A 21,879-nucleotide genomic window follows, 5' to 3' on the forward strand; every position below is an offset into this window, starting at 1 on the left:
GAAGCATCATTATAACCCAGAATTTGCCTTTAAGTATTAAGACAAGCTGAATCAAAACACAAAACAGAGCTGGACATTTGTGGCTCATGCCTGTAATTCTAGCTTCTCAGGAGGCTGAGAGTTGGAGGATCTCAATTTGAATGAACCCAACTCAGGCAGAAAAGTCTCTGAGATTCCATCTCCAAAAGAACTAGTAAAAAGTCAGTCTGGTGGTGTGGCTCAAGTGGTAGAGTGCCAGCCAAGAGAGCAAGAGGCCCTGCTCTCTCTCTCTCTCTCCCTCTCTAATATTGTATGATATTAATATGCTAATACATTAATATATGATATATGATTTATTATACATGATATACATATTATATATGTAATATATTTACAGATATATAATAAATATAATTTTACTTTTCATTTTACAACTATTTCAATTTACAAAAGTTACAAAGATAATTGAAATTTCCACACTTCTTCAATGTTAATACCTCACAATTAACTGCACTATTATTAAAGGCACATGACACTGTTAATCTGTAGACTTTTTTTTAATTGCCAGTTGTCTCACTAAAGTCCTATTTCTCAATGAGGAACCAGCCATACTTTATTCAGGGACCATACTTTATTCAGTTATCACAGCTCTATCAGCTTTAATCAAGGACATTGCTCAGTCTTTTCCTTTTTTTTTTCTTTTTACTCATCCTGGAGCTTGAACTCAGGGCCTGGGTGTGGCCCCTGAGCCTCTTTGTGCTCAAGGCTAGTGCTCTACTACTTGAGCCACAAAGCCACTTCCAGTCTTTGCCTTTTATGACCTTAATTCTCATGACTCTTGAAGAGTAATTTGTTGACTCTCACCACCTGAGTCTGTCTTATTAAATTTCCTCATGATTAGATTTGGATTACACATTTTTTGAAAGGATATCATAAAATAATGCTGCCCCCCTCTCTTGTGTTACCTTTGCAGGGACCTGAAATCCATTTACTGACTCACATGATTAAAGTAGTGTTTGCCAATGTCTCCACCATAAAGTGTTTCTCCATTGTAGTTAATAAGTGTCTAAGAGGAGAGACACTTTGAACCTATGCAAATATCTTGCTTTCCCCATCCCCTGCTGTCAATTGAACCCAAGGCCTCTTGCATGCTAAGCCAGCCCTCTACCTCTGGGCAGCATCCAGAGCCCTTGGAGTTTTTTGTTTTAAAGAAAGAAAAATTGATTCAGATGTTACAATGACCATGGTACCCTTAGGCCTAATGGACCTTTTCCTTTCCTGAGTGGTATAACAGACACGACAAAACACTAGTTGCTTTTGACACTTTTACACTATTTCTTCCACTTAAGATAACCCAAAGGAGAAAAGAGATTCTTAAATGCCAAGAAAAAAAATGGAACAATAAAATCAATAAAGCCTTTTCCTCTGTTTACAGCCATTTTACATCTTAGTTTCTTTAGAATATCCATCTGAAACTTAACAGTCAAAACAATCACACGTTCTTGAAATCTTATAGTAAGGACTGAACATAATTGTGAACACATTCCCTTCTCCGAAACTTTTTTCTTATTATACTTTAGGCTACTAATTTGATCACTTATTATGCTTTTATTGGGGGGGGAGTGGGGAAGAGGTGAACTTGAGGCTTTGAAGTTGGTAGGCTGATGCTCTACCACTCAAGCCACTTATTCTCTTTTTAAAACTATGCCTTATAACGAGGCATCTGTTGTTCGTGCCTGTCATCCTAGCTATTCAGGAAGCTGAGATCTAAGGATCTACATTCTAAGATATCCCAGGTAGACAAGTTCATCTCCAATTCATCTGCAATTAACCAGCAAAATGCCAGAAGTAGCGGCATGGTTCAAATAATAGAACACCAGCCTTAAGCAAAAAAGCCAAGTGAAAGCCCAGACCCTAGGTTCAAGTCCCTATATTGGCACACACGCGCGTGCACACAGACACAGACAGAAAATACAGCTTTATTAAGGCAAAATTTACATACTGTAAATGTACAGCTCAATGAGTTTTAATACATATACACAGTTGTGCAACAATTCCCCCAGTCTAGTTTTAAAACACTTCCTTAATTTCTAAAAGTTGCTTGGTGTTCATATTGTTTTTTGTGCCAGTCGTGGGGCTTCAACTCAGGATGTGGGTACTATCCCTGAGCTTTTTTTTGCTCAAAGCTAGTGCTCTACCTCTTGAAGCACAGATTCCCTTCTGTTTGTTTGGGTTTAGTTTAGTTTAGTTTAGTTTTGGGTGGTAACTGGAGATAAGGGTCTCTTGGACTTTCCTGCCCAGGCTGGCTTTGAATTGTGATCTTCAGATCTCAGCCTCCTGAGTACATAGGATTGCAGGCATAAGCCATTGGCACCCACTGTTGTTATTTTCTTTTTCTTTTCTTTTTTTCATGTCTCCATTCTTCCTCAGGCTCCAGGGAACCATTCACCTGTCTTTTGTCTTTATTTACATGGCTACTCTTTTGTTTTTCATTATTTATTTGCTTGACTGTTTTGCCTTTATTTATCTGGACATAAACATATTGTCATTAATGAATGAATGGTTTTATTTCTAACTCATTGTTTGGGTTATGACATATGATCCTGACCATCCTGTAAGTCAAGAGAAATGAGTCATTCATTGGCCCCAGACTAAACATAAACTAGATATTAGCACTGAGTTCTCTACTTGCCGTAGATTTTCAGTTACTTCACAAAGATCATTCCAGTTCCATTCTTTCTTTCTTTCTTTTTTCATTTTATTTCTTTATTCTTTTATTATTATTATTAAATAAAATATGGGGCTTGATGTTTGGGCCTGGGCACTGTCCCTGAGCTCTTCAGCTCAAGGCAAGTTCTCTACCACCTTTGAGCCACACTGCCACTTCTGGTTTTCTGGTGTTTAATTGGAGATAAGAGTCTCATTGACTTTCCTGCCCTTCTGGCTTTGAACCACGATCCTCAGATCACAGCCTCCTGAGTAGCTAGGATTACAGGAGTGAGCCACCAGCACATGGTCAATTCCATTCTTTCTATGGATTGATACAGTCAAACATATAGCCTTTGAAATCTATTGGAGATAGGATCACTGAAGAGGTAATTAAAGTAAAGCAAGGTCATGTGATCAGCTCTTTTTTTTTTTTTGGCCAGTCCTGGGCCTTAGACTCAGGGCCTGAGCACTGTCCCTGGCTTCTTCCCGCTCAAGGCTAGCACTCTGCCACTTGAGCCACAGCGCCACTTCTGGCCGTTTTCTGTATATGTGGTGCTGGGGAATCGAACCTAGGGCCTCGTGTATCCAAGGCAGGCACTCTTGCCACTAGGCTATATCCCCAGCCCCTTGTGATCAGCTCTTAATCCAATATGATGAGTGTTCCTACTTTAAAAAAAAATTAGAACACAGACAGTTTTGTTCAAGGGAAGGCCAGGTGAGGATACTGTGAGAAGACACCCATTTGCAAGCTAAGGAGGGAGGCCTCAGAAGAAATCTAACTTGCTAACACCTTGATCTTAGACTTCTAGACTCCAGAACCATACAAATATTAAAGACCTTTGTCTAAGCCACCCAACCCATGACGTTTTCTTATGGTAGCCCTAGAATCCTAACTAACCAGTATTATGAAAATATCCAGTAATATTCCTTGAGACAAGTCTAATTCCATTCATTACCTGGACACAGGTAAGCTCATGCAGTCTGTAATACATGTTGGATTTCTTGAATTACTCTATTGATGGCCAGCTTCTTTTGTTTAAGGCTAGCCCCGTACCACAGGAGCCACAGCAGCACTTCTGCCTTTGTTCTGTTTATGTGGTACTGAGGAATCAAAGCTAAGGATTCATATATGCTAGGCAAGCACTCTACCACTAAGCCACCTTCCCAGCCCACTCTTTTATCTTTTTTAATAGAACTCTTGTTAGGCAGATGCTGAACATCTGAGTCTGGTCCTCTAATGCTCCTTTATCCCTTGTAACTCTTCAACTTTGTCTTTTTTGGTTTTTTGTGTGTTTTTTTTCTCTGCTCTTTGGAAGATTGACTCAAAAGTAGTATCCAAACTGTACTTTTTATCCTCTTGTATTAAAATCTTCCTTTGATCCCTTTTGATATTTTTAAAAGTTCCTTTTTAAAATAACTTAATACTGTTTCATGGGTGCAATATCACATTTTATCCCCTAAAGGTATTAGTTCTTTTCTCCTGCCCATCAGAGTCAAAACTTTCTTGGAAGTTCTGTCTCCATTGGTATGGATTTGTTGACTGCAGGCATCTGATGAGGTTATCTGACTGGGTCATTTTATTAGGGATCTTTGCTATCAGTATCTTTATGTTTTTTCCTCTGCACATGATCAGATATCAGAAAATAAAATTTTTAATTTCCAGGACCTGAGATTTAAACTGAGATAAAAGTTTTGTAAAATTACTGGGTAATGACTGTTACCATAGCTATTTCCTCACTCCTGCCCCTCTCACCCCACCACATTTATAGTACTGAACTCAAATATTCCCCACAAAAGGACTTTCTTTATTGAATCGTATCCAGCCTCAGCCAGGTTAGGAGAGGAGCTGTTATCTTGGCCATAAGGGGTTGAAGAGGGGACCTAGGGATTTGATCACCTCTTAAACACACTTATAAGTCTTTACTGTCTTTTCATTTTGGAATCACTTTCTTCAGATCTGTTGTTAGCTCTGTGTGTGTGTGTGTGTGTGTGTGTGTGTGTGTGTGTGTGTGTGTGTGTGTTTCAGTACTGGGACTAGAACACAGGGCCTTGTGCTCTCACTTGCTTTTTCACTCAAAGCGTGTGCTACCACTTAAGCCACTGCTCTACTTCTGACATTTTTCTGGTTAATTGGAAATAAAAATCTCTTGCATTTGTCTTGCTCCAGGCTACTAGGATTATAGGCTTGAGCTACCAGTACCCAGCATTATTTTAGAAAATTTAGAAGAAGGAAGGAAAGGGAGAAAGGGAAGGAAGGAAGGAAGGAAGGAAGGAAGGAAGGAAGGAAGGAAGGAACGAAGGAAGGAAGGAAGGAAGGAAGGAAGGAAGGAAGGAAGGAACGAAGGAACGAAGGAAGGAACGAAGGAAGGAACGGGAACGAAGGAAGGAAGGAAGGAGAGGGAGCAAGGTAGGGAGGAAGGAAGGAAGAGGAGTCTATCTGACTCCCAACCTCTTTCATACCACCATACATCTGAAAAACAACTTTCCTCCACTTTGAGAGTGTTTATTTTCATATCTCAGTTCAATTCAATATGATTCCTTGCTTTTCAATCTAGCTCCTTACACTATGTGCCTTGTATTAGTGAATGACATCCAGTTGCTTCCTTTACAAATGTCTGGTCTGTCTCCCCTTCTAACCTGTGCCCAGCTACATTCTTACCCATCACACACATTATTTTTTGGAAAAAGATTCCACAATCTCACATGGATCAACTTGGTGCAACTGGTTGCCTCCACACATAAAGTATCTTCTTTCCTCTCTCAAAGCAGCCATTACTGCATGTGGAAATACCTGTGGGTTGGTCTACCACCAAGTTATACTAGACTATAGACTCCTCAGGCCTGTCACCGTCTTCATGGGACAGAAGTTGTCTCTTGCTGAGTACAATGTCTGACATTTGTTGGTGCTCACTACATATTTTGTTGTATGAACAGAGGAGGTTATACATATTCCTCTAATGTTAGGACTTGGGGTATTTGTTAAAGAGGATTTCGTAATTGTTTTTTTTTTTTTTGTTTTTTGTTTTTTGCCAGTCCTGGGCCTTGGACTCAGGGCCTGAGCACTGTCCCTGGCTTCTTCCCGCTCAAGGCTAGCACTCTGCCACTTGAGCCACAGCGCCGCTTCTGGCGGTTTTCTGTATATGTGGTGCTGGGGAATCGAACCTAGGGCCTCGTGTATCCGAGGCAGGCACTCTTGCCACTAGGCTATATCCCCAGCCCTCGTAATTGTTTTTAAAGTCTTTCATTTGTTATTCAAACCTTCCATAGTATTTTAAATACTACTTTATTTTGGTAGTACTGAGGATCAAACTCAGCCTTCCACATGCTAAGCAAGATCTGTATCACTGACTGTATATCTCTGGCCCTTAATCTTTTGAGACAGGGTCTAATTGCATTGGCTAGGTTGGCCTCAAATTTACAATTTTAGCTGGGTGCTGGTGGCCATGTCTGTTATCCTAGCTACTCAGAGGACTGAGATCTAAGCATTGTGGTTCATAGCCAGCCCAGACAGGAAAGTCTGTGAAACTTGTATCTCCAATTAACCACCCAAAAAGCTGGAAGTGGAGCTGTGGCTCAAGTGGTAGAGTGCCAGTCTTAAGCAAAAAAAAAAAAAAAAAAAAAAAAAGCTAAAACAGTGACTTGAACCCGAGTTTAAGCCTCAGTACCAGAACAATATAAAACAAAACTTACAATCCTATTGCCTCAGCCTTCCAAGTGCTGGGATCTCAGAAATGAGCCACTACAAGCAGCTCCCACATTTTACATTATAATGAGGACATTAATCCATGAGGAAAAATATGACATGTTTTCAAAATGAAAAAGCCCCAACATCGTCTCTGTTCAAATCTTTTCTGTTAAATTTTAAAAGGCAAATTCTCATTTAAGTATAAACTAATAAGGTTGTCTTATTCACAGATGAATATGCTTTGAAGCCTCTTGGGTTAATTGAAAATAATTTCATTCATAGTTATACATTGCAATGCAAGAAATATTCAGAAGAGTATTTCAGATCTCCAGTTGTTACTGTAAAATAGATTTGGCTGCAATTTTTCTTGGGGCTTATCTTAATTCCCAAGGAAATGCAACAATTATCAGAAGTCATGCAGACTGTTTATCAGAAGATAGTTCCTCCAGCTCAGGCATTCTATGACTCTAAGTCAGCCAAATTAAAATAGAAGACTGATGGGATGAAATAGGAAGAATGTGGGAGAAATAAACTCCCAGAAGTAATGATAAAGAGTTCAACTGCTTTGTTCTCACAACCAATGCCTGTCCCTGGACTGCTCTAAGAGCCTCCAGCAGATACACTAGTCAGAGCTAGGCAGGAATCAGCCTTTGCATTATGCTTGAGAACAGATCACAGGCTGTAGAGGTGTAATGAGAAGAGATTGTACTCATTTAATCGATAAAGTAACTTTAAAAAAATCTAGTATGAACAGTCTATCACTTTCCAAAATCTGTTCCTCTCTCCAAGAGGCTCTGAATCTATAGAAATGAATATCCCAAACCATGCCTTTCCTAAATATGATTTGTTAGCTTGGTATACAAAACTATAAAGAGAGGATATTAAAGTATAAATTTCATTGGAATGTCTAAGTTTAAAAAATACAATATCCCTATATATTATATTATTGTATAATATTATATAATATATAATCCCAATAGAATATATATAGATATTCCCAAACATACATAACCGGATCACCATATGCAGAATTTTTACTAAAAAAATCTAAGAATTATTCCCAGGACCTTGAGACCTATACAGTTTTTTTTTGTCTTTTTTCCTTTGGTAGTGCTGGAGTTTGAATTCAGGGCCTCACACTTGCTTGGCAAGTACTCTACCACTTAAGCCATGCCTCCAGCCCTTTTTGCTTTTAATTATTTTTCAGGTAGGGTTTCATATTTATGCCTGGGCAGCTTTAGATTATGATCCTCCTCCCTACAGCCTCACACACAGATGTGATCTCAGGCATGCGCCACATAGCACCTGTACCCCTCCCCTTAGGATTTTGGAAGAAGATGCTACTAAGAAGAGTTCTACTCCTGATTTTGAGGGGCATCGATGAGGGACTAGCACAACTTCTTTGAGACTTCTAAGACATTATTCAGATAGCTTGAAATTACCATTTTGCTACAGCTGGAAAACCCAGCAGGGGCTGCCTCACTGTAGCCCAAAAAGTTTCATACAGCCTGGGGCACCAGGATAGGGGCTGTACTTTGTCAGCCAGGATGTTCAGGCCAAGGAATTTATGAGCATTTTCCATGTATCAGATTCAGAACACATCTGAGTGATCGAGTCAAAAATCACCTGGGGGGGCTGGGGATATAGCCTAGTGGCAAGAGTGCCTGCCTCAAATACACGAGGCCCTAGGTTCGATTCCCCAGCACCACATATACAGAAAACGGCCAGAAGTGGCGCTGTGGCTCAGGTGGCAGAGTGTTAGCCTTGAGCGGGAAGAAGCCAGGGACAGTGCTCAAGCCCTGAGTCCAAGGCCCAGGACTGGCCAATATATATATATATATATCACCTGGGGCTTTGTCCAGCCGGATTTGTTTACAGAGTAGAGCTAGTGTTTGGAGGGGATTCCAAAGAAGCCTCAGGAATAGAAGTGTGTGAACCAAGTCAAATGATCTATAGGACAGAAGTCTTCAGGAAAACCAACGTCCACAGAACCAAGAAAGCCCCAAGAAAAGCCAGCTTTGAATAGGCATGAGTCCCAGCATAGAGTATAAAGCTATCAACTTTCATTTCTATGACACTGTCTTATTTCTTGCCATTCCTGCAACCTCAAGGGCTCAGACAGCAGCTAGTGGGGAGAAAGAAAAAAAAAAGAAGTGGCATATATTGGAGAAAAGCCAGATATTCATTGCTTCTGCATTTCATGCCTGCTATAGACCAACAAACGGCCAGGAGCACAATCTGTGGTGGGTGGAGGGGTATTTGCCACTAAAGATACAGTGATGGCTCTTACCAGTAAGCCAACTACTCAAGAGATAGATTATCTAGAGCATAACAATTTGATGTCAGCACAGGCAAAGATTTACAGAGATCCTGTTTTGATCAGTAAGCCAGATATGGTGGTCCACAATTGTGGTCCCACATACATGGGGGTCACATGTAGGAGAATAACAATCTCAAGGTCTTCTGTTGGCCTAGGAGAGAGCAAAACAGAGGGAAGACAAAGAGGGGAAGGGGATGGAAAGAGAAGGAGGAGAAAGTGCAGGAGGGGAGATGAGGGGAGAAGAGAAGAGAGGTAGGGAGGGAGAAGAGAGGGAGAGGAAAAAGGGAGAGAGTCCTCACCCACCCTTAGTAGCACAAAAACAAATCTTATAATATCTCTTACAAGTTGGAGCAAACCAAAAAATGTCTAATTAGAAATTCAGTTGTTGGTAATATTTAATTTTCAACTTTCTATTTTGAAATAGTATGCAGTACAAACTTCTATTTACATTTTAATCCACATTCAGAAATTTAAATTACTTTATTATTTATAGACTTATATTTTAATATTATCAATATTAATATTACATCATCACTGATGACCATCTAAGAGTAATTTACTGAAATCATATCCTGCTTCTGCTTTTGCTCTAAATAATTCAAATAAAGATATTCTACTATTTAATATTCTACTATTCAATATTTCTACTATTCAATATTCTACTATTCTATAATTCAAATAAAGATATTCTACTATTACACTATTATGGTATAAGTGTCATGTCCAGGAAATATAATTTTCATGTAATATTATCAAATGCACAAATGTGACTATTGGTATGCAGATTTGACTGATTATTTCAACAATATTCTTAGCATTTTTACTGGGGAGGGGGTGGGTATGGGTATTGATCTGGGGCTTGAGCTCATGGCCTGGATGCTGTCCTTGAGATGTTTTTTTTTGCCCAAGACTAGCACTCTATCACTTGAGCCAAAGCTTCTCTTCTGGCTTTTAGGTGATTAATTGGAGATAAGAATCACAGACTTACAGATGCTGGGAATATGGCCTAGTGGGTAGAGTGCTTGTCTCGGATACAAGAATCACAGACTTATCTGTCTGGGCTGGTTTGAATTTCAGTCCTCAGATCTCAGTCTCCTGAGGAATCAGGATTATAGGCATGAGCCACCAGTACCTAGCCTTATTTTTAGCACTTTTATTCCTGATCCAAGATCTACTACAGAATCCTTGATTGCCTTTAGTCACCTGTCTCTTTGGTATCTATTAATCTGTACCAGTTCCTCAGCTTTCTTTGTCTCTCATGACAATGACATTAAAAACATAAATATAAGTGTTTGTTCAGTAGAGTGTTCCTTAATTTAAGTTTGTTTACTATTTCTTCATGATTAGATTAAGAGGCTTCTGGCAAGAACTTAAAACTTTTGGTCTAATTAAATTCTACTTCTGGGAATCTGTTATGAGGAAATAATAATAAGCATGTAAAAGGCCATTTCCATGGCTTTGAAACAAGACACATGTCAAATAATAATCAAAACCTTAGCCAACATGTTTGGAGAGCATACTCAATATTCCATAGTATATTATCTCACAGAATCTGAAGGAAGCGGATATGATGGCTCTGCTCAATGCCTTCACAACTGTTCTCCCTTCTGTCCTTTCCTTTGGTAGCTCAAGAGAGTAAAGCAGAGTGGCTCTGAACATCCATGGTTTCCACTCCTCTTAAGAACAAACAGTACAAGAAATGTATCCAACGCCCAACGTATGATACTGTAACCTCTCTGTACGTCAGTTTGAAAATAAAAATTTGAGAAAAAAAAAAATAAATAAAAGGAACAGCAAAAAAAAAAAAAAAAAAAAAGAGCAAAAAAAAAAAAAAAAAAAAAAAGAAGAAGATGCTTTTTCTCCCCAGTGTCCTCTTCAGCTAAGAAAAAGCGTCTGGCCTACTTGGGCCAGTGAGCACTCCACATAAAATTCCTAAAGGACTTCTGGGGAAACATAGAGCAGAGCTTTCTGTAGAGAAAGCCTTGGCCACCTACTCTCTTTCTTTCTGTGAAGCCTAGAGTCATGGCTGTTCTGAGTCATGGAAGCCATCTTGTAGCCATGACATTATAATGTTCATGAAAGGTCCACAGGCTAAGGATGATGGATTGAAAGGACAGGAAGAACCTCAGCTTGATGGCATTGTTGAGTTGCATATCCAGCTCTGGACCATGTTCTTCTGCTTCACTTGGATAATAAACTTGTATATTTAAGCCACTTGCACTGGAGGTGTGTATCTTACTGTTCTAGATAGTGCTAATAATACAAGTAATGGTAAGAAGAGAAATAATGATGTCACTTGCCACAGTGCTTCATATTTTATAATCAATTTTATGAAAAAAGTTATTATCACAGCATTTTACAGATGAAGAAGCAAAATTATTAAAAAACATGTAATGTACCAAAAGTCAGACAGCTGGTGGTAAGGTTAAGTCTTAAGTGATTCCAAAGGCTCATGTGTTAAAGCTTAGTGCCTGAGTACTATTGGGAGAGGATGGAGTGGTTATAAGGTGGAGCCTAGCAGAAGAAAGTGAAGCCACTAGAGAGCATGCCCTACATTTCTCACTTTCCATCTTCCCTTTTCTCTCTTTCTTTTTCCTCAACTTTCTCCATCCTCCTCCCTCAATCTTGTATGTCATAACCACTATGCAGCAAGCAGATTTGCTTCATGCTTTCTCCTTGCCATAATATCCTACCTTGCCACAGCCAAAAGCAATGGAGCCAGCTAACCATGAAGGAAAATTTCTGAAATTGTGAGCCACATAAACTTTCCTCCTTTTACATTGCTTTATTTTGCAGGTATGTTGTTACAGCAATGAAAATCTGACTAATAAGGCTAGTGATAAAAAAGTTAGGATATGAAGTTTAAGAGATTTGACTTCCGAATTCAGATTCTCTACAACTACATCATCTTGCCTTGTCCCAAACAAGAGTATCATTTAGATAATCATGGCATATGTCATCAATAGGAAATTATTCAATACATGATGAGAAAGAGTAAGTTGACACATTTTTTTAAAATTACTACAGTTATTTACTCTTCCTGCATTACACTTTATTAATTCATTATATCCAATTTAAATAAGGAACTTTCCCCCCACAACGACAACAACAACAACTAATCAGAGTAGTCTAATGTAGTTGTCATCTATAGAACAGCCTTTACAGGAAGATCTGTATTTTCATTTTGTTGCCTTTAATTACAAGCTATATAACCTCAAGCCAGCTGCTTAGTCTGTCCCTCAGCTTCCTCTTGTATAAAGGAGGTGATGATAGCATATATTTTTTAAGACCAGGATTGACTAAAATAATACAATACTGGGCATACAATATTACCCTTTATTATTGTCAAATGTGGCCAATAGAATTGATCATAGAAATCTCCCTCCCCTAGACTCTAGGCCTAATCTACATCTTCTCCTATGTCATTCTTGGTGGAATGAGAAAGATTATTCTACATGGTTCTAGCAAAAGCCCTGGACTTTCACCCTGACTTTCACTGATCCTAAACCTAATAAGGGGAACAGAGAGATTGTGCTCCAGGCTTGGACTGATACTCACCTTTGATGTCCAAATTGGAGGCAACTTCATCAAAACCACAGAGGAAACATGGTTCTCCATGGAAAATGAAGATGATTTTCCAGGAAATATGGAGATGAATGGAGGCCAGATTAACATGGATATATGTCGGCTTTCCCTACCACTTTATTGCTCAGGGCTGGTGGTGATATGCAAACTCATACAAAAGATATGGAATGGCATTAAGATAAAGACAAAGGGTACAAAGTAAAAACAGAAGACTAACAAAAGTAAAATGCAAAAAAGCACTTACAGCCTGCTTCCTAACAATGTGGGTGTAGCAGAAAGCAGCATATTTACTGTGTGTAGAAAAACACTAGAAGAAAATGTTTCAGCATATCCACCCCGGAAGTGAGAGATGGTGAAAAAATGTTTCTCTCCTCCCATAGAGAGGCCACTACTACTAACTGACAAGAAGTCAGGTCTTGATACATGAATGAGAAGAATGATTTCTTCTACTGGAGGTCTTCAGAAGGAAATACATTCTTTCCTTAGAAGAATATCACCTATGGGGTTGAAATGAAAGCTTATCCCTGAATCTGCTCCCTGCAGGGACACAGCAACTGGGAAAGAGGAGCGAGCGATCAGTCACATAGTTAGTTCATATAGTCTAGACATAAGGGCCAATCAAAAGGTGTCTACTGTTATGGAGAGAAGACTGCTATGGACTGATGGGAAGATAGAAGCTTGGAGTCAGGATCAAGCTGTGATCATGTGGCCACCCTAGTGAAGAGCAGAAGTAGATAGACTAGACTAGATTCATAGCTAGACTAGATAAACTGACTTCTTGACCTCCACAAATTCCCCCTTTCTCTGTGAGATAGGACTTTGGGAGCATTGCCTAAATGATTGTGTGCAAAGAAGGAGTTATGTCTTCATGAGCACCCAGTGGTGTGTGTGAGATGAAGATTGGGAATAGCAGTGCCTGTTCTGGAGGCGTACTACCCACCAGCCTCTGCTGATATTCTCAAGGGCATCTTCACATCCCCATTGCAGACTGACAGTGGGTGATAAGTCCCCAAACAATGGCCTAGTGGCCTATGGGATCAACTCCCAAATCCTTTGATGGGACCCTCACACTCAGGCTCTGCCCATGTGAAGGCTTCAGTTTTCACTGCTGCATTTCTCATTTGCTGGGTCATCCTTGCCTTGGCAGATAGTATTTCCTTCCATCTGGAATATCTGGGATACACAGTTCTCTGCATGGTAAAATTGTCTTTTAAGACCCAGCTCCAACCTCACTGTGTCAGCAAAGTCATTCTTGCTCAGTGTCAAGAATAAGTCATTTCCTCTCTGAGCTTCCTTACCCTCCCAGAGCTTTCTACAGCAAATAATTCCTGCACTCTGTCCCACAGAGCCCAGCATTCTCTTTCCTTTTTTATGTGCCTCATTCCCAGACCATGAGTTTTGGGAAGTCAGCGAACAAGTATTGTTAATTGTTTTCCCCCCACTGCCACCTAGAACTGTGCCTCTGCACTTGGTGAGTGATTGGAGAATGGATAGAAGGCATGTGAATGATAATGAGTGAACTCACCCTAGTGAGCTATTAGTTATAAAATGCTATCACATGAATAGACCTATGAAAAATGAAATGGCATGGTATATTAGAATGTAATATAAATCCAAACCAGCCTGCCCACCCCCCAAATAGTTGTGAGACTTCGTCTTCAATTAACCAGCAAAATTCCAGGTTCAAGGCTCTGAATTCATACCCTGGTACCAGTATTTTTTGAAATGTGTGGAGATGATATTTTTAATTTTTTGTTTTTATGATGTTGGAGAATGCTAAAACTTTTAAAGAAAAGTTTCTCAACATTTATTCTTTTCATATTTATAGATTTCTTGGACCAAACAAAAAATGAAACGGAGAGAGTTAGAATTCTGAATTATTTTTTTTCCTTTGGTGCCATACCTGGGGCTTGAACTCAGGGCCTGAGAACTATCACTGAGCTTTTTTGCTCAAGGCTAGCACTCTACCATTTGAGCCATAGCTCAAGTTCCTTTAGACAACTATTCATGGAACCTCTGCATTCACTACTCTATCAGTTATTCATCTATTTATTGAATAAGTATTTGTTGAATATTAACTTTGCATCAGGATTTGTTCTAGACATTAGATGTAGGATAGTGAACCAACAAAAATATCTATACTCATAGGGTATAGATGCTACAAGCATGCAAAATAATTAAGAAGTAAATAAATATAATGTATACTTTTTCTGGTCACAGTCAGAGCTAAGGAGAAAAGCAAAACTAAAAAGATGTTAGGTAGGAAATGCCAAATACCTGATCATGCAGGGCACTAGTGGCTCACACCTGAAATCCTAGCTACTCAGGAGGCTAAGATCTGAGGATCACAGCTCAAAGTCCACCTGGGCAGCAAAGTCCCTATGAGACTCTAATCTCCAATAACCACTCAAAAACCAGAAGTGGCACTGTAGCTCAAAGTAGTACAGCACTAGCCTTCAGCAAAAGAGCTCAGGGATAGTGCCTGGGCCCTGAATTCAAGCCCCAGAAATGACAAAACAAAACAAACAACCAAAAAAACCCAAAAACCTAATCATGGAACGTGACAGTTGAAATCTACAGAGGTCCTGAGTGGGGTTTGGAAGAAGGGCAACGATATGCAAATGCTTACACTGTTCTCAATAGTTTTGTGCTGGAGGACCTATCACACACTGTCTGTAGTCTGTCCTCACAGGTCTTGCATTCCACTTGGCTGTGATTAGTACTGATGACCTATACTTTTGAACCAATACTGATAAACTGGAAGAAGGTCTCCTTCAGGGAGTAGTGCAACCAGTCAACTTGTCTCAGTCCTGAAGAACAGAGGACAACTGGAGGTGATATAGGATGAGGACAATGTGAAGATTAGCCTGAGCAGAAGTGGCCCAAGGCAGAGAACATTTCCTATTCTAGGATCAGATTGGAGATCTGGCCTGCTCTATCTGACAGGTAAGGAGCAGGGCTGACTGCAGCATGTTGTGGACCTATAAGAAAATAAGAGAAGATTACACTGCCCACAGAGGCTGTGAAAACCACCAAAGCTAACTGAGTAGATGATCAAGTATTTTGGTAAACTTAACCCACTAGTAGAGGACTATTAAATCAGAATAAGTAGATCCTTCAACTAAAAGCAATTTCAATCTTACCTCAGTTATGCACACATTAATTAATGGGACAGAATGGAAGAGGGAAGGACTGATATTTACAAAGGGTTGACATTTATGAAGATTAAATGGCAGGCTTGGAAGGTGATGAGATCAGAAGGGCAAAGAAGAGGAAGAAGGTAGAGCTGACACTCATAAAGTTCACAGAGGGGAAAACACATGGTGTCATTCCAAGAATTAGGACTCTGATCCAAAGGGAGTGTGACTCACTCAGATTCACAAAGTTAGCCAAAAGCTGAAGCCATGCCCAGATTTCCTGCTCTCCCACCCAGTAGATGAATCCAAAATTTTAAACCTGGGAAACAGGAAAGTAGTGCCACCAACAGAATGAGTGATTATAGACAGGCATCTAAGTTCCCAGCTGGGCAAAGGAGATGGGGTGTTTTAGTTTTGTGCTGTGTGAACATGTTCAGAGGAAATATCCAGGTGATAGGTAGGACTAAAGAACTGGGAATGATTCTGCCCTTGTTACTTTGTGCCCTTGGAGAAGTCACAATCCCTCTGAGCCTCAGTTTCCCCAGATGCAAAGTGGAGATAATGTTATGACAGTGAAAGTTATGACTTAGTGATGAAGTAACAGATTAAAATTTACATGTTAAAGATTTAAACAGTGTCTAGCATGAAGTGTTAGTGGTTGTTCAATAAAATAGGGTAAGATGCAATATAGAGAAAGATTAGCTTTGAAAGGGGAGGAGAAGAGAAAATATGGGGAAACTTTAGAGGGGAATTTATGATTATTGAAGTCTCATAGAAGTAAAGAGAGGGACCTTATAATGGTGGAAAACAAAAGTGAATGATGTAAAAGTACAGAGAAAGAGGAAGGCCAGGAGAGGCCACCAAGTGAGGAGGGGAGGCCTGCCAAACAGCCTTCCAGAAAGGATGATGAGAAGAGAATCTCAACTATAGGGAACTAGTTGAAAAGGCAGAGAAAATGAGGAAGGGGGCCACTCAAATGACTTTTATGTGAATGTATCTAAGAGAAGAGAAAAATGGATCAAATAACTATTGGGCTAAATTAACACCTTCATGATGGTTTGTGGAAATGACTGTTGAGGACGTTTGGAGTGATATCTAAGTATTAAGGTATTGTCTGCATGGAAGTTCTGTACATGCTAGTCTAACCTCTAGTCTTAGGTACCGGATGTAAAGTTAAACATGGTGTAAAGTGAGATAAGATGGAAGATTTTATGGCTCTCTTTACCTATGGAAAATAAGCTACCTGAACTGCAAGTTCCAAAGGTTTCATGTTTTCATTCTATTATATGTGTTTCTGTGGAAACCAGCATATGTCTGATGGAAAGTGTATTTTATCAACATTCAAGGAAGTCATCTGAAATCTTAGTACACAGTGCATTGAAGACTCAAATGTAAGTTTTTAATGAGTTACTCATTTGTTTCCAGACCCAGGAAGTACTTACAGAATCACTACTTACAACATTTTTTTTATTGTTATTAAGTAGTTGTACAAAGTGTTTACAGTTCCATAAGTCAGGTTATAAGTACAATGGTTCTTAGTCAATGTCATTCCCTTACTTCATTCTCTGCTATTTCCCCCCCTCTTATCCCTCTCCATGAGTGACATAGCTCATTTTTACATACTGTACATTGAATACAATGATTTTTCTATCCACGTTTGCTCACAAAGTTCAGTCCAGTGAATATTCTGAGAATATTCTTGAGAATTTCAAATGGCAGAAACATTAAATTTCAACAAAAGAGCCTCCTAATTCTTTCATCTGCTCTTGTAGTCTATGTAATGTTACGTTTCAGAGCTCTGTCATATCTGCTTAAAGGCATTGGTAATAGGGGCTGGGAGTGGGGGAGAGTTATCTAGCCAGCTCTGAAGTTTTACTCAACTATCTGACTCAGCTAAACCAGAGAAACAGGCCTTTGAAAGGAGTCAACTTCCAGTCCACAGGCATTTGAGCAGTAGGTTACAAATCAGCTTGTATTGGACCAGCTCCTTCCAAAAATCCCATAATGTGGCCCACAAATGTAAACAACACATGTATTTTCTTTTTAGCTTTTCTTTAGTGCAAGCCACATTTTACAAAGGGAAAAACAAACAGGTTTTAGTTATTAGTTTTAATAATGTGTTTTATTGACTTAAATATATCCCAAACTATCATTTTAACCTGCCATGGACAGGAAAATCATTAACAAGGTATTTTTGCATTATTTTTTTCCATGCTATTTTGGAAATCTAACATGTATTTTCCAGCCCATCTCAGTTCAGATGAACCATAATTTCTAGTGGTCAATAGCCACATGTAGCTTGTGGCTACCATATCTGAATATTTCAGCTTGGAACCAAAAAATACATCCAGGTAGCATTTTTGAAGGACAAGTGACAAATGAGACATTCACTATATAGGAAGTATACTCATACAGACAAAACCGGAGCCGGCAGCAACTCAAAACAAACACAAGCTTCTCCACTGAAGTCAGTGTGGGCACTTTTGTGATTTTTTTCCTTGAATTGAGCTGGGCTTCTGAGAAGATAGGTCTGTCTGAAAGTGAAATAAACAGAGACTCAGTGTGGTATTATGGAATCATAATAATGCCACATGGAGTTGCCCACAGAGAAAAGCTTTTTATCACAGGCTATGAAAAGAATACACACACACACAATGTATATGTATTATATAATGTTAATATAATATATAATAGTAATATATCAGAGCAACATGTCAATATATTATATATTATGTATTAATATACCATATAGTTTTATAAACATCTATTAATAAATCATATAATTTATAAATACATAATATATGTTATATAATTGATGTGCAAATTATATGTATTATATAATGTACATAAGTGTTATAACTTATATAACACATATAATTATATATGATATTCACTCCTTGGATGGATCCATTATATTAGTTTAAAATGTTCCAGAAGGATAAGCATATGGCTTGCAAAAGTTTATTAGTATTCTAAGAGATCCCACCAACTGTGTGTGTGTGTGTTTGCACACTTGGGTGAATTCTTGGGCTAGAATTCAGGGCCTGGGTGCTGTCCCTAAGCTTTTTAGCTCAAGGCTAGCTACTCTACCCCTTGAGCCACAGCTCCACTTCCGGCTTTTTCGCTGGTTAATTGTAGGTAAGAGTTGGAGATAAGAGCATCCTGGTCTTTCCAGCCCGGGCTGGCTTCTAATCGGGATCCTCAGATCTCAGCCTCTCCTAAATCGCTAGGATTACAGGGTTGAGCCTCAGGTGCGCCCCATCTCCATTTAAAAAACCAAACCAAAACAAAACAAAACAAAACGTGTGCTCCTTTAAGCTTTAGGCTGCCTTCTCCCAGGATGGTGTCAGCCCTGAGCCAGTCCTGTCCTAAAGAATCCCCGGGGCTGGTTTCAGGACCTCGCCAACTCCGGGCGGCGAGCGGAAGGCGCGGCTCCCCCCGCATGCCCACATTCCCTGGCCGTTCCGTAGCTCCGGGCAGATGGAGTTTCCGGCCTGCGCTCCGTGGTCGCCGGGTCATCCGCCCGCGGTCCTCTCCGCCTGGGGTCAGCCCCCTCCCGGACCGAGCGCGCGCGGGCGATCGGCTGGCCGGAGGGTCGGCGCATTGGGCGGCGCGCAGTTCCGCGCGGGGTGTCCACACCCGGTCGCGCGCCGCTGCCTCAGTGCCAGGCCGAGGGGGTGGCTGCGCGGCGGGGCGGCGGAGCTGGGCCCTCCCCCCGGGGTGATTCCAACGCCGAAGGTGGAAATGCGGAAGTTTCCCTGCCCGGCTGACAGATGAGGCTCACGGCCGGCTCGGCATGCGCTCTGGCGGTGGGGAGCCGCGCTGGACCCCTTCTCTCGGCACCCGACCAACCCTAGAAGTCGCGGAACCGCTGGCGGGTCATGGCCACGCTGCCCAGCGCCGAGCGCCGCGCCTTTGCGCTCAAGATCAACAGGTAAGACGCGCCGGCGGCGGGGGGGGGAGGCGGGGGGAGATCGTCCGGCGCTTCCTTCTCACCATCCCGGACCTGGGTGCGTCCCTAAGACTTGGGGACTTGGGGGGACGTCGTGTCCTCAATGCTGCCGGGGAGTGGGAAGTAGCGTCTGGGCGCGCGCTGGGCTCAGCTGCGCCCTCCTGCAGAATCCTCACTCTTTACCCACCTGGAATCTTTCTTCTTGCTCCACTTGCCCACCCCCGCCTGCTGGTGCCGGGTTCTGACAGGTGCGGGGTGGGGCGTGGGGGTGCAGTGTGATGGGCACAGAGATCGCCTCCGTGGGCACCCCACTAATCCTTATACATTGCTCCTTTTCCCCAGTTCAGAGAAGGGGGAAGAAACCAAATGCTGGGGAGTAAGTTTTGTTTTCAAATAGCTACTTAAAGACTTCTGTGGTCCTGAGTAAGGCTTTTTCTCCTGTCGTTTTATGATACCAGGGAGGGAAAAAAAAAGTTTGGCTAGTGATGACATCTCTATTTTTATTCCCTAGTCCAAAGGAAGCCAGCCATGAAATGGGAAAAGGTGACTTAAAAAATCTTAATTTAAATAAAAAGGAATGGCCTGCAGCTGACAGTTTTAGGTTTATTACTCCTTGATGGACCCAGAGATCCCGACTCACTCACCAATTTATAATTAAAAACTGACTGCACCAAATGTAAACACATTTATGGTCCCAATTTCTTAGAGAGCTGCTTTGCAGGTAGTTTTTCCTCCACTGAAAATTGCTGACAAGTATTTGGGGGAGGGGGCGGGGGAAGCATTTTTGCCTTGACCTGAGAAATCTAGAGTATCTGGTTAAAAGATAATATGAAATTTGGCCTGAAGGGTCAACTTAACTCATTTGCCATTCTCCCAGCTCCAAGAGTTTTCATTTTTTATCTTGAGCCTGGGAATGGCTGTGTGCTGCTCATGTGTGCAGTTTGAGCACCAGGAATTAGAAAGCCCAAATAATGAGTCTGTCAGGACTTCCAGAGGGCATACTGAGCTTTATTGGAGATTTTATTTCCTCATGTTGTGTAGCTGTGAGCAAACAATTTCTCTTTACTGCTCTTCCTCTGTAAAAATGAATTTTACTGTTCTTCCCCTGTAAAAATGAATTTAATTATCAATATGGTCTCTGTTAAGGCGGAAGGCTAAAGGATATGGGTCTAAAGCCTTCAATTCTATCAGGGATCCTTTGGGAATTTTTCCCGCTCTGAAGTATCTTGGCTTGTACAGCAAGGGCTTTTCACTTAGGGGGAAAAGGAATCAAGCTGAAGTAATTGATGGATGCACTGTATACCTACTTCTCTGTGCCTTGTCTCAGCATATTTTATGTCAGGAAGTATGACTTGGGCAGAAGGAAGTTAGAGACTGTAAGGTTGTGTAAGGTTGACCAGAAATGAGTAAGTACGACTTAGATTAGTCCTCTAGGCAATCTTGGGAACAGCTGTGAAGTTGTTATAGCCCAAGTATTAGAATAAAGGTCTTGAGCCAGGTAAGGTAGTTCATGCTTGTAATCCCAGCACTCTGAAGGCTGAAGTAGGAGGAGGATCTAGAGTTTGAGGCTACATTGTGAGACTCCTGTTTAAAAAAAAAAAAAAAAAAAAAAAAAAAGAAAGCCAGGTGCCAGTGGCTCATGCCTGTCATCCTAGCTATTCAAGAAGCTGTGATCTGAGGATGGAGGTTCAAAACCAGGCCAGGCAAGAAAACCTATGAGACTCTTTTCTCTGACTAAAGCCAGAAGTGGTGCTGTGGTTCAAGTGTAAGAGTGCTCACTTTGAGCAAAAGAAACTCAAAGCCCAGAGATCTTGAACCCCAGGATCAGCCAAAAACAAAAACAAAAAAGCACAAAAAACAAACCAAAAGAATAAAAGGCTCTAGCTGGAATCTGATTTACTTATGAGTTGTCTGTCACTAACTGTGTTGTTTAGCCTCTCTAAACTTTGATTTGTTTCTATGTCAAATGGGAATAATGACAATACCTGCCTTGCTGTACCTGTTGGGAGGATTAAACATAACGATAGATATGAAGTGCCATCACCAGCAGCTTCATCTTAGTCACAGTCATCTTCAGCGTTTTCATCTGTGAGATTCTAAGTGGGAATGGCAGTGGGAAAGCTGAAGTTGGAAGTTTCCAGTGGAAACTAATTTGAGTTGCGTGTAGTAACACCTGTAGCCAACTGAAGCTTTCTTGGGGCTGTTCAGTCTCATGTGCCCTTGTCCCCAAACACACTCAGTTGGACAGAATGTATAATGGAATCTGACTGAAAAATGGCCACTCAAATAAAGCACAAAATGTTTCTAATCCTCAGGCAACAATATGGATTGCATATTTCTATTATTAGACTTTTCTTTTCCCTTCTAAAAGAATTAGACCAGTTATGTTAAAGAGTTTGGCAGGTATTACAGTTCAAAGAAATGGATTAATAAGGATATATCTGTTATCAATATGATATTAAAATTCACCCTTCTTGATCACTTACTATATCTTAGATATTATGTTGTTCAT

The 21,879-nt window shown here is 40.6% G+C and overlaps 1 protein-coding gene across 2 annotated transcripts in view; it reads left to right on the top strand.

The window, feature by feature from the left end:
- Positions 1 to 18,987: 18,987 nt before the first annotated feature.
- The window catches only part of Dock8 (dedicator of cytokinesis 8), a 181,205-nt gene continuing 178,313 nt past the window's right edge, over positions 18,988 to 21,879 (top strand). For both annotated transcript variants that reach the window (XM_048332994.1, XM_048333003.1), the window contains exon 1: positions 18,988 to 19,349. In XM_048332994.1, coding sequence (XP_048188951.1) covers positions 19,297 to 19,349 — 53 coding nt within the window. In that variant the 5' untranslated portion in view covers positions 18,988 to 19,296. The remainder of the gene's footprint in view (positions 19,350 to 21,879) is intronic.

This window comes from Perognathus longimembris, chromosome 1, assembly GCF_023159225.1.
Source record: "Perognathus longimembris pacificus isolate PPM17 chromosome 1, ASM2315922v1, whole genome shotgun sequence".
Taxonomy (NCBI): Eukaryota; Metazoa; Chordata; class Mammalia; order Rodentia; family Heteromyidae; genus Perognathus; species Perognathus longimembris.